Raw genomic sequence first — 14209 nt, 5'->3', positions numbered from 1 at the left:
CCTTCACCACCTTGACTTCATGTAGTGGCCCACATTCACCTTTGACTTCATTGGTTTCCTGAACGCACTACTCCAGCTTCGATCTATCGTTTTAGGTTTTTTGACCTTCACAGGCAACTTAGCAATAGCAACTTCATGCACACCGATGGCTCTAAAAGTGACAGTGGTGTCAAAAGTGCCTTCATCATTGTCACCGACCATTTTTGGTATCGGCCTAAAGAACACTGCTCAATATCAGGCGATGATAGTACATGCAGTCACACAGGCTTTTTAATTGTGTCACCTCCTCCGATACTCTCAGTGACCTTCAGAGCCTCTGTGTGCTGTACACAGTCCACGCCTTAGTGCAAAGGGTCCAAGAAAGCTTCCACTTGCTTGCTCTTGAGGGACCCGCTGTGCACGTGGGCTCCTGGTCACACCAATCTGACGGAAAATGAGGTTGCTGACTCTGCTGTCAAGGCTGCAGTCCCCCTACCTTGGCCTGCTAGTTCTTCCATTCCTTCCGATGATCTCCAATTCCCGTCTGTCAGCAGGTGGTGTCATTTTGGCATCACTACTGGTCTTCTCTTCCTGAGAAGAAGCTTTGGGGAATTAAAACTCTCCCTGGAGCTTGGCCAACCTCCTCTGAGCCCTTGTGCCATGAGGGAATCATTTTAACTATGTTGTATATTGGGCTCTGTCGATTTAACTATTGGCATTTGTTAGGTGGTGTGCTCACTGTAGTCAATCTGTGATGGTTCACTGTTTCCTGACCAAATGCACTTTCTTTAACCACTTCCCTTGTAGTGTATGTTTGCTGTCCAAGTTATCGGCAGTTTTAACGAATGATGCACAGGTTACTGACCGTTTTTTACTTTTTATCAGTCATAGCAATATGGTGAACGACATTTGATGTTTAGTTTGGGACACCTGCTATCTCTATAGCATCTTTTGTGGACTTTTTTCCAAGAGGAAGTCTTTGTTCTTAGCTCTCTTTCCTTCCATGGATTGGGCTTAATATGTAGTGGCTTTTAAATTTTTTCTCATATTAGTGTTCTATGGTTATGACATAAGTGCTTATGACAATTTGCCTTTCTGACCCTTAAAAAAATTCAGAAATTCTAAGGTAACTGAACAACTATAAAAATAGTTAAACACAACCAAGAAAGAAACAGAAAGTGTTAAGAATTTGGAATTACAGATAGATGACAATTGTAATTATGCAGTTTATTCTTTGTTCTCCATATTTCTACTGACTAATGAGTTATGCTGCTGTTGTGATCTTCAGTGTAAGACTGGTTTAGTGCAGTTCTCCATTCTGCCCTATCCCGGGAAAGGCTTATCATCTCTCAATAACTACTGCAACCTCAACCTACACCCATTTGAGTAAGCTTACTGTATTCATCCCACGATCTCCCACTACAATTCCCCCCCCCCCCCCCCCCCCCATACACACACCCACCATTATCAAATTGGTGATTTCTTCATGCCTCAGGATGTGCCCTACCCCTTCTTTTAGTTAAGTTGAAGCATTAATTTCTTCCATTTTCCCATTTGGTTCAGAAACACCTGATAAGTTATTCTATCAACGCATCCAACCTTCGACATTCTTCTGTGGCAACACATTTCAAAAGCTCTTGCTCTATTCTTCTCTGAACTGTGTATCACCTATATTTCACTTCTGTACAAGTCTATATTCCAGACGAACAACTTTGGAAAAGACTTACCAACAATTAAATTAGTGAAACTTCATGGCACATTAAAGCTGTGTGCCAGATCAAGACTAACTCAAACTCTGATGTTAATAAATTTCCCTTCCTCAGAAATGCTTCTTGTGGCATTGCCATTCTGCATTTTATATCCTCTCTACTTCAACCATCAGTAGTTTTGCTGTCCAAACAGTGTCTCATTCCCTACTCCAATTCCTCTTTATCAGTTACAGTCCATTATGTTTGTTTCACTTTTGTTGATGGTCATCTTCCTTTCAAGACACTACCTATTCCATTCAACTGCTATTTCAAGTCCTTTGGCGTCCCTGACAGAATTACACTGTCATCGGCAAACCTCAAAGTTTTTATTTCTTCTCTCTGAACTTTAATCCACTGCCCAAATTCTCCTCAGTTTTCTTTATTACTAACTCATGGTCGAGATTGAAAACTAATGGCGACAGGCTACAACCATGTCTCCCTCCCCTCTAAATCACTGTTTCCCTTTTGTGCCCCTCGACTGTTATAACTGAAGCAAAGTTACTGCATAAGCTGTAAATATGCTTTTCACTTTCTGTTTTTTCTCCCTGCTACCTTCAGAATTTTAAAGAGGGTATTTCAGTCAACACTGTCAAAATTTTTCTCCAAATATAGAAATGTAGGTTTGCCTTTCTTTAACTTATCTTTTACAATAAAACATAGTGGCAGTATTGCCTTACATGTTCCTATATTTCGCCAGAGACACCGCTGATCTTTCCCCTGGCTTCTACCAGTTTTCCCTTTCTTCTGAAAATAATTCATGTAATTTTTTTCAGGCATGACTTATTAAACTGATAGTGTGGTACTATTCCATTTGCCTTCTTTGTAATTGAAATTATTACATTCTTCTTACAAATGAGTTACACAATCATTTATTGCGAAAATTCAACTTACAAGGATAGTATTTCTCAAAATGTGTTATAAAAATCCTGCTTTATTCCCATGAAGTAATGAGTGCTCTCTACAAGGGATCTCAGAAAGATTCCATATTCCTAGATTTCCAGAAAGCTTTTGATACAGTTTCTCACAAGCGACTAATAATCAAATTGCGTGCATATGGAGTACCATCTTAACTTTGTGACTGGATTCATGATTTCCTCTCAGAGAGGTCACAGTTCGTAGTGATAGATGGTAAATCATCGAGTAGGACAGAAGTAATATATGGTGTTCTGCAAGGTAGTGTCATAGGCCCTCTGCTGTTCCTGATTTACATAAATGATCTAGATGACAATCTGAGCAGCCCCTTTAGATTGTTTGCAGATGACACTGTAATTTATCGTCTAGTAAAATCAATTCAATCACAAAATGATCTAGAGAGAATTTCTGTATGGTGAGAAAAGTGGCAATTGGCACTAAACAAAGAAAAGTGCGAGGTCATCCACATAGGTACTAAAAGAAATCCGATAAATTTTGGGTATATGATAAATTGCACAAACCTAAGGGCTGTCAATTTGATTAAATATCTAGGAATTACAATTACGAGCAACTTAAATAGGAAAGACCACATAGATAATATTGTGGGGAAGGCGAAACAAAGACTGTGCTTTGTTGGCAGAACACTTAGAAGATGCGACAAACCCACTAAAGAGACTGCCTACATTACACTTGTCTTTCCTCTGCTGGAATGTTGCTGCATTGTATGGGACCCTTACCAGGTATGATTGATGGAGGAAATCGAAAAGTGCAAAGAAGGGCAGCTTGTTTCGTGTTATCGCGTAATAGGGTGAGTGTGTCACTGATATGATACGCGAGTTGGGGCGGCAGTCACTGAAACAAAGGTGGTTATCTTTGCGGCGAGATCTATTTACGAAATTTCAATCGCCAACTTTCTCTTCTGAATGCGTAAATATTTTGTTGACACCCACCTACATAGTGAGAAATGATCATCACAACAAAATAAGAGATATCAGAGCTCGAATGGAAAGATTTAGATGTTCCTTTTTCCCCACGCGCCATTCAAGAGTGGAATGGTAGAGAAGTAGTATGAAAATGGTTCGATGAACCCTCTGCCAGGCACTTAAGTGTGAGTTGCAGAGTAACCATGCAGATGTAGATGTGATTTTTAATGTCGGACACAAAAACTCTATTACATTTCTAACTTTGAATAAGCTTTATTTGCAATTTTAACATTCAGAAACCTAATATTTCCTAATAATTTGTTATGTTTTAATTTACTGCAATATGTCAGCTCCACATACTGGTTCTGATGGGCCATTACCCCTTCAGAGACCAAGCCCAAGCATAACTTGGGCCATAACTTTGTGGTAAAAAGACTGCACTCAAAAACAGGTTGGGCCATGATTTTCTCTGGAAATTTAACTCATTTCACATAAGAATAATGTACATACATCTCACTACCTGTCCCCTGACTGGTTCTGCCTGCTGTTGTCCGTTTCTTAACCTATTTCAAAAGAAACACTGGCTAACATAACAGCTGCTTTCACAAATGGCTCGTCAGATACGATCACACTGACGTAATTTCATGTCTGTACTTGTTAGGTTTCGCAGTTCGCTGTAGTTCTGCTACAAATATGGCATGTTCATTAAGCGAGCAAGAAATTTTGGAATCTAAAGAGGAAGAAATTGCTGAACAACTCACCTCACACTTTCTTCTTGGAACGATGATAATACTTTCTTTCATTATTTAAAATTTTTAATCTATCAATGAAATAAAGCAAATATGAAAAATATATCATGGAGATTGGTCTTTTTTTAGTACATATTATTCTTATAGATACATGAACTACATGTGTGCCAGTAATGCTTTAAATAGCGACATAGATGGCCAGTTTCCTAGGCCCAATGTTCTTCTAAGTGTCTGGTTCCGAAGTGTTAAGTACTAGCTGCCTAGTGTGTGATGATTCTCTGCCAATGTCATTATTCGAATGCGGTACGGAGGTGCATAGAGTTGGTACATCACTCTCCCAGCCACTTCCAGTTTCCCAGCCTTGGAGCTGCTACTTCTCAATCACTTAAATACTCAAATGGCATCATATGACTGAGTGCCCTTTCATCCAGTCCTTCCAACAAGAAAAAAATCCCTTGTAAAGTACTGCTGGGTATTGAACACAGGTCCCCTGTATAAGAGTCAGACATGCCAACCACTCAACTACATAGACAGATATTCACCATAATGGTTATTCAAAATGCTTTCCTCACTGTTTTAACACACATAGGAAGGATGTGGATAGACCAGTCCACTTTCATCATTTGGTTACCCACTTCCAATGAAAAACTTATCTTTTTCTATACATTATGCTATAATATTTACTTGCACATTGCCCATTAATTCCTTAAACAGCTATATTTTTCTGCATTTTGAGAGTTTGTCCCACTTCTTTGCAGTCTTCATCTTCTTTTCAGCATTACTAACAATACATTCAGTAACTAACTCGTTTCAATTTTATGGTCTATTTTCTGAATACTCTTTCATCCATGCGGGTCCCTCTCACTCTGGGGTCTCTGTGCCCTGTCCTTGCAACAAGCCTCTCTCTCCTCCCCGAAAATGGAACTAACATTACATTGGTGCATAATTTCATAGAGTTTTTGTTTATAATGTTGGTATTCCAGTTGATATAGGTTTATTTATCAATTGTCATTTTTTATTTTGCTATTTGTGTTTACGTACTTTCATTTTATCATTTGGAGATACCGAGTGGAGCTGTAGACACTGGAAAATGGAGTGCACATTTGCAACATATTCTTCTGTTTAAGTTCAAAAGAGGGGTGGCAGCTTTGGAGGCAGCCACGAAAATTAGGGCTGTGTATGGGGATAATGTTACTGGACAGAGCACAGCAAGAAAATGCTTTCGAGAAGGATTGTTTCGACATTAAAGACTCTAAATTTAGGGGTTTCATGAAGATAGTCTAAATGCATTCATCCACTATGCTTTCATCAGTCTACTCAAGAACTGGCAAATCTGATTAACTGTAATTATTCCACATCATGCAACACTTGCATGCATTGCGGAAGGCTCTAAACTCAGGTACCGCATGCTGTAAGCCAAATTCACAAGCATCTCAGCTTTCTGGTCATCAATTGGATTGTGAACAACCCCTACCATTACTATCACGTATTGTCACTGATGACGAGGAATGGTGTTTTTATGCTAACCTAAGGAAAAGAAAGGAATAGTTTAAGGTCAAACAAAGCAGCAACTCCTCATACAAAGACCTGCATGCATTCAGAAAAGATAATGTTACACATTTGGTGGAACAGCGACAGAGTGGTGTATTAAGAATTCCTTCCCCAACATGTAACCATCACTGCTGACATTTACCAACAACAACCGAGATGTCTTGAGACAAAATCCAAGAACAACAACTAGGAAGATTTCGTTAAGAGAAGCTACTCCAAGATAATGCCCTCTTGTTTCTGCTTGACAGACAGAAACCATTATAGAGGAGCTGAGTTGGGAAGTCATTCCACACCCATCTTATTCACCAGATCTTGCACCCTCAGACATTCATCTTTTTTTGCTCTCTCTCAAACAACCTACAAGAAATTTCCTTTCTTGTTGAAAATTCACTCCAAACATGGTTCCATGAGTTTGTTGTCTCAAAGCCATGCAATTTCTACAGTTGTGGAATCAAAGAGTTACCCCAGCATTGGCAAACTGAAGTAAATAGTGAAGAAGAATATATTATTGATGAATAAAATGTCTTATGTATATCTGTTGTTTACTAAACTTATGGGAAAATGCTATGAATTTTGCACAAAATAGTTCTGAAAGATAGGACAGTGTTGTCACTTTAGCTTTATGATGGTGGTTTCATAAAGTCCAGTAAATTTCCATGAAACAAAATGGAACATTTCTATTGCACCTCTGGATTATTCCAAGAATCATATAAAGAATTTCAACAATGTAAAGTGTATAATACACTATCAATAGCTCTCAGTAATGGTCATTGACTGTGATTGAAAATGGAGAAAACTGAGTTCAAACAAAAAGTACGAAGGGCTGGAGTGTCGTACAACAGTGCGTACGCGCGGACAAGAAACAAAAAATCTTTAAAAAACCAAACTCAGTTTAAAAAAAATGTTATGGAAAGATCTTTGATGGGCAGCAACATGTACACTGCATATTTTTGTATTACGAAAGTGTAAATTTAAATTCCACCAAACGCTGCATGTTACTTTCCAAAGGGTTGAAATCAGGATTGCAATGCGCTTTTGTAGCCAGTCATAGCTCGTTACGTGACCTCACCAGCCGATGACAGCAGATCTTCTAGCGAAGGACATGTAATGTAGTCAGCCAATAGCAATTTCACTGTTAAGTAGTGCGAACATACAAATAGGAAAAGTTAATGGTTTAAATTAAAATACACAGCGTTACTACAAGAAAAGCAAAGCTTTCACATGCAATATTGGTCTCTAAAATTAATAAGCTGCAAGAGAAGCTAAACTTTCACATATTATGTTGATTTTTTTTGCACGTGTTACACTTTAGGGTACACAACACAAATGTGTCAGTAAAATAATAAATGTCTGATCTGCTGAGCTCGAAATTTTTCTAGATGTAAGTCTTCAAAGACTTCAATTTTAAATGAGAGTCAAACGCTCTGTGATTTAAGAAATTCATCGTACATTCTCACACATAATTCATCTTGCATAAAAGAAAATTTACTTTGAAAGTAACACTTTTCAAACAAACATTCGCAATATTTTCCCGTGACCTGTTAGAAATACAATCGTTCCAGTAGTTGCCAGAAAGCGCCAGAAACAGGCGTCACCACACTTGCGCAGCTACGATGATGCAGGAAGCCCGTATGTTCGTAAGTGTAAAGCATTAAAAGATCTTACACTATGTCATAAAAGAAACACGACATCAGAGGATACTCCAAGAACATCGGAGTTTCGTAAACTATACTACAATGCATAATTCTGCTTAAAGTGCACATTCGTATGTCCAGATTCGGATGTAAATTTTCTGGAGTACTGGTACTGTATTACCTCATGTTTGGCTATTTATTATAGCATAATGCCATATGAGCTAGAAGATGAAAACATGCACTTTTGAAATGCAACGAACAGTGGAAACTAGCCCATAGCATGGAATTAAATACTTTGTTCCAAATAAATTGACTGCCCCAGCAGAAAAGATTAATAAAAGCCAAATTTCTGTAGCAAACCAACAAAAATAAATTCATTGTTCTGCAAGGCATCAGTGCTTGACTGTCCGAAAGGTGGAGATAAAACCTGAAACTAATAACATATTTTAGCCTTCTGTAATTATGCGAACGTATTGTAATTCATTTGATAGCTCACAGCCATAGATATCTGTTTTGTTTTCATTTAACGTAAGAGCAATAAATGAAGAGGAAACAGCAAAATCACTAAACGTAAATACGCGTCACATGGAGACTCCCCACTACAACTCAGACTGTTCCGTGGATCAGCCCAGGATCTCCGATATTCCCGAACTGGGGCAATATTAGATAGTGGCCCCCAACCACATGTCTGTAGCCAAAAGCAGCAGAAGGTACTTCTCATACACAACTCAACTGCACATGCACAAGAGCCCACCCGAACTGGTCAAACAAATCTGAAGTAAACAATTGTGATGTTACACTCATCAGAGACAATTTGTTGTTAGGAAGCATTGCATAATCTTCCCAAAGCCTTTGGCACACTTTGCAGTTGGCAAATGCTTGTATGAGCACTGTGTTTTATTGTTGTATATGGCGTATTTCTTCTGCAACTTAAGTTTTATTTTCTTTTTTTTTTCCTCTTGTTCATGTTTTGTTGCTGCAGTATTAGTCTGCAGAAGCGGGATAAAGTAATATCCTTTGTTTGAGTATTGGTTCTTATCCGTCAAAATCACAAAAATTTAACTGAACACTAAAAAAATGGAAAATTACCGGAATTCTGAAATCTGTTTAGGAGCTAGGTCTTGGGGTGGTGCCTCTCTGTGAAGGCCTCGATGAGACCCTCAACGTACTAGGCAAGGGAGTTTTTGTTACTGCAGGTATGCCGTCATCGGGTGGCCAGGCTCCATGGGTGGGGTTTTTTGGCATGGAAGGAATGCCAGCTGTTAAAACCCAGGTACTGTTGGTGGATTTCATATGGACAGAGGTATGGATGGAGCCATCAGAGAGGAGGATGTCAATGTCAGGAAGGTTTTACACTGGTCTGCGGAGGACCAGGTGAAGTGGACAGCAGGTATTGAGGTTTTGAAGGAATGAGGATAAGGTGTCTTGGTTGCAAGTCCACATTATGAAGATATTATCAATGAATCTGAAGCAGACTAGGGGTTTTGGAAAGCTAGTGAGGTTTCCGCTAACAACCACTGAACAGGATGGCACAGGACGGTGCCATGTGGGCGCCTATAGCTGTGCTACAGACATACTATCCCTTTTGCTGCACTCACATTAAAAAAGGAAACTACTGCAACAAAAAGGTAAATGCTTCTTGAACAATAGTTATGAGATGTATCCCATATCATGAACATGATTTTGTAGCTAAATAAATTGTGTGTGTGTGTGTGTGTGTGTGTGTGTGTGTGTGTGTGTGTGTGTGTGTAAGAATGGTTTCAGTTAGTATGATAGATCCAACCGAGGGTACTGCTGAAGAGATTAGCAATTATTGCACACTTCTTTCATGTGCCTTTTAATTGTTCAACCCAACTTCATGATTAGTGGTATCCTTTACTTCTCCTACTGATTATCTAGTATTTTTGTAAAATTTATTCAAGAAAATTATGGAAAACCTGATGTGTTCAACAAGCCAACATATTTTTTCCCCACTTTCAGTTCCTCTTGATGAAGTTATTATGAACAGAACAAGCAAAATTTGTGTAAGTAAATGAAAAAGTTGCAGAGTATAGCTCAAACATCAGATGTAATACAGAAAATGTGAGTTGAGCATATTTCAAGGTCTGCAGATGAGTATGTAATTTCCATACTATTAGACTAATTTATTTACTCACTGTCAGCATGCTGGATGGCAATAGACCACAAGTTACGATTTAATGGAATCACAAAATCAAAATTGCATAGGAATTTGTTTTTGTTTAAATGGCAACTAGTTTTTGGCTTTAGTCCATATCACAGCAAGCAGATAAGTCCTACCATAACACCACAAGGTGTGTACATTGGCCACATTGCTTGTATGAGTGGCTAAGTGCAAGTTGCCATTTGAATGCAACAGTCCAGTGCTGCATCCAGTACTGGACTCTTGTATGCAAATAGTCGCCTGCACTTACAAACTCATACCAGCAATGTGGCCAGTGTACACACGTTATAGTGTTATGGTACGAAATTATGTGGATGGTTTGATAAGGGACTTAAGTCCAAAACCTATCACATTAAAATAAAAACAAACTTCTATGCAGTTTTGATGGTTTCCTAATTTCATTCAATTTACTTAGTTATTTCAGTACTTGAAAGAAGAAGCTACAATTGTATTTCTAGCCCTACAACCACACTGTACTTACTGTGACAATTGTTGTTTCAGGTACATCATTTGCTATAGTTTCAGGCACTTCTGGAATGACTTCTGTATCAAGAACAGGCTCATCACTCACAATCATCTGTAAAAACAAGATCTACCATGCAGTGTATATTTCAATTGACAGCAGAAACAAAGATAAATGCAGAATTACAGCAAGTAAAAATATGAATAGTGTATAACTGTCACAGATATTACTATATGAGTAATGGAGTTTTTCAGTTTTGTGGGGCTTATACACACTACTTTCCGGATTTTTTAAATCTTGTCGGTACACATGTTCTCGATGTATGTTTGCATTTTCACCCATTTTGAATATTTAGTTTATTGATGACAGTTGAAAAGGTTATATATATTTTCGAGTGCTCGACAAATTTTTATGTTCAAAAAAGATGGATCAAAGAATCTGCATTAAATTTTGATGGGGGGAGGGGGTTGAGTCAAGTGCAGCACTGCATTCGAAATGTTGACTGTGGCTTATCTACTATGAGTAAGACAGAGTATCCGAGTGGTATAAATATTTCAAAGAGAGTCAAGAGGCGTTGAAAATGAGGACTACCCAGGACACCCTAGCAAATCAATTACTGATGACAAGTGGAGGTAGTAAAGAAAATGGTCCTGAAAACTTGCCGAATCATAATCAGAGTGATTGCTGATGATGTCAGCATATCCCCTGGCTCATAACAACAATTTTTTTAAAAAAAATTTCCCTTTTTTCCAGCACGGAACATGTAGTTGCAAAGATTGTTCCAAATTAACCAAAAATAATGATGTGCACACATTGTTCAGGAATTGCTGAATGAAGTTGACAATGATCCAGTATTTCTAAAGAAGCTCCATAACACATGATGAAATATGGATACTTGGGTACGACATTGAAACCAATGCCCAGCCATCCCAATGGAAACTGCCTGAAGAACCAAGACCAAAAGAAATTCAACAAGCTGGATCACGTGTGAAGGTAGTTCTCACCGTTTTCTTCTATTACAATGGGACAGTGTATCATGAGTGATGGTCGTAAGGTCAATAAGGAAGACAACTGCCTGGATGTTATGCATCATTTGCATGAAGCTACCTGAAGAAAACACCAGACTTGTAGCAAAACCACTGACGGAATATGCATTATGATAATGGGCCAAGTTCTCCAGAAGGAGCAAAGCCATAGTCACAATAAAGGTTGCACTGACTGCAGCTGGCTATGCACTGTCAGCCTCCCACCTACACACGTTCCTGGTCATGTATGTAGTAACAGCCTGCAGAGGGGCAGAACAACGAGCAGCAATGAAGTGAACAAATCTCATTGGTAGCTGCATCCATGAGCTTATTTGTCCAGATCCCTATGCGCCCTGCAACCCAGTAGGAAATTAATTACTTTTCCTACCTTTACAAGACAGGAGAGCATCCAGGATATCCTGTGCCATGGTTGGTTGGTTTGTTTGGGATATAAAGGGACCAAACTACAGGGTCATCAGTCCCTTCTTCCTCACACAAACAAGGCTCAAGGTAAAACAAGATCCAAATTTAATTTAGCTAGGTAAAAACAGGTAAAAGAAATAGGGAACCACACCGAAAGAAAGGAACAAAGAAGGGGGGGGGGGGGAGGGGGGGGGGGGTCGCACACAACAAGGAAAGGTAGAGGAAGGTATTAAAACCTTGGAGCAGATGGTCTGGGCTGGCTGACCACAAGAACAAGAGAAGATGAGCCAGCCACTCTGCAACACATGAAAATGTCCAGTCCGAAAAGACACAGCAAGATGAACATACATTGGGCAAAGACGAACAACAAGGCAAACAAAAAGCACAGAAAGGATGACAGAGAGTGAGATCGGAGGGAGGGTGGAGGCCTCCGAGAGAAGGCCAGGCGCCCACCCTTAGATGGTACGATAACCCCCCCCCCCTCACGAATAAAACATTAAACTGCTGTTGAGGCATTGTCGGCCAACACCATAGGCTTAGCCACAGAGTGGCTAAAATTGGGCAGTCCAACAAGATGTGGGCGACAGCCACAGGGGAGTCACAGTGACACCGAGATGGGTCCTCACGATGGAGAAGGTGAGCATGTGTTAGCCACGTATGGCCAATGCGGAGGCAGCAAAGGACAATGATTCCTTGTGAGTGGCTCGCATGGATGACCACCACACATTTCTTGTCTCCTTGATAACACGGAGTTTATTTTTGTGTACTGAGGGTGCACCATTCAGTATCCCAGATCGTGAAAAAATTTCCAGCAGAAAAACGATCACAAATCAGTCTCCGGCCAGCAAATCTCCAGATATGTTTTATTGGTAGCCTGTTTGGTCAGGCAGTCAGCAAGTTCACTGTCCAGTATCTTGACATGTCATGGTGTCCAAATGACAGTAACTGAATGTCCACTGTTCTCCAATGCATGAAGAGACTCGTGGATGGTCATTACCAAAGGATGTCGAGGGAAGCACTTGTCAAGAGCTTGCAGGTTGCTCAAAGAGTCACTACAGATGACAAAGAACTCGCCAGCACAGGAGTGGATATGCTTACGGGCGTGATAAATGGCTACCAACACTGTAATGACACCACTGCATTCGTCCGGCAAGAAGTGCTGTTCAGTATGTCTAATGTGAGTGTTAGCGAAGCCAACAAGACCATCGACAATTGATCCATTGGTGTAGACTATTTCTGAGCCCTGGAACTCCCTGAGAAGAAAGAGAAATGAGGTTCTCCAGGTACAGGTGACCCTTATGACAAAGGCGAGCTCTCCTATGGTCTCTAACTGCCACAGTGATTTCAAGCGACCACCAAGGCACCAACTTCTGCGGGACAGGGGGGGGGGGGGGGGGGGGGGGCAACTGGAGGAAAAAGGGATTGCCAACTCAGCTGTGGCAATAATCGTGTTAGTGATGGTGTGAATCACCTCACTGATGGTGGCACGCAACAGAGATTCAATGGTGGTAGAAGATGTGAGTGTGTCAGTCAGCCTTGGGAAGAGCCTACCTGGGCAAGCAGCGAAATGAGGGATGCTGGGGTAGTGCAGGAGGAATGGAAAGTGGTCACTAGGATACATGTTGTCATGTGCTCTCCAGTGGATAGATGGGAGAAGGCCAGGACTGCAAACCAAGAGATCACTGGCTGGATGTGTGACAATGTGTGGGGCACCTGTTTTTAGGAGGCAAATGTTGAGTTGATTCAGTAGGTCCTCAACATCTTTGCCACAGCCAGTAACCTTGGTTCCACCCCACAAAGGGTTGTGTGTGTTAAAATCACCTAGAAGTAGAAAAAGTGGGGGGAATTGTGAAATGAGTGCAGCCAATACATGGGGGCAATGCATCACCATCCGGAGAGAGGTAAATGTTTCCTGCATTGTCCTCGCTGCAGAGGGCAGAGGTCCGCATTGCAGGAAACCACGTTTCCTGAAGGACAATGTAAAATGCAGGTGTAATGCTTAAAAGTTGACATAACTCAGCCAGGTGGGAGGAAAAAACTACCGCAGTTCTACTGGAGGATGACGCTTTCTGGAATTGGGAAAGAGATGTAATGACAAAGGAGGCAGGTTATGCCGTAGAATCACCGACTGATTATTTGTATCCATCGCCACGGCATCTGTGAGAGCCAGGTTCTTGGGGGACAGTGCACAATTGTGGCACCACAAGAAAACCAATGAGCCACCAGCACCAGCCGTAAGGGACCAAAAATCCTGAAGATGGCTTTTAACATAAGCAGAAACTGGTGAATAAATGAATATTATTGCAATCTCAACTTTGATTGTAACCTAAATATTGCACCAAGTCGCTGCACTCCATAGACAATGTTGTCTAAATTCATGATCAGATTCACTTAATATTTTGATTAGCAGCCTGCCTTCAAGATGATCTTAATTTAAAGTAATAGCACGAACATTAATTAATGTCAGAGTCCAAGCACCCTGCACCCAACAAGCGAATATTTCCTATTTTTTACTCATATATGAGTCAGTGAGATCTCACTAGATTGTCAGTAGCAGTTCTTTACATACATTCTGTCTACAATAAAGAAAAATAAATTATTTGGAAAAATGTAAAAGGAA

The 14209-nt window shown here is 40.2% G+C and overlaps 1 protein-coding gene across 16 annotated transcripts in view; it reads right to left on the bottom strand.

The window, feature by feature from the left end:
• The window catches only part of LOC126356142 (bromodomain-containing protein 8), a 482606-nt gene that overhangs the window by 340635 nt on the left and 127762 nt on the right, over positions 1-14209 (bottom strand). For all 16 annotated transcript variants that reach the window (XM_050006870.1, XM_050006868.1, XM_050006864.1 and 13 more), the window contains one exon: positions 10160-10255. In XM_050006870.1, coding sequence (XP_049862827.1) covers positions 10160-10255 — 96 coding nt within the window. The remainder of the gene's footprint in view (positions 1-10159; positions 10256-14209) is intronic.

The sequence above is a fragment of the Schistocerca gregaria genome, chromosome 3, assembly GCF_023897955.1.
Source record: "Schistocerca gregaria isolate iqSchGreg1 chromosome 3, iqSchGreg1.2, whole genome shotgun sequence".
NCBI classification, from domain to species: domain Eukaryota; kingdom Metazoa; phylum Arthropoda; class Insecta; order Orthoptera; family Acrididae; genus Schistocerca; species Schistocerca gregaria.
Note: the sequence above shows the minus strand (reverse complement) of the source record. Positions and strands in the feature narration are given on the sequence as shown.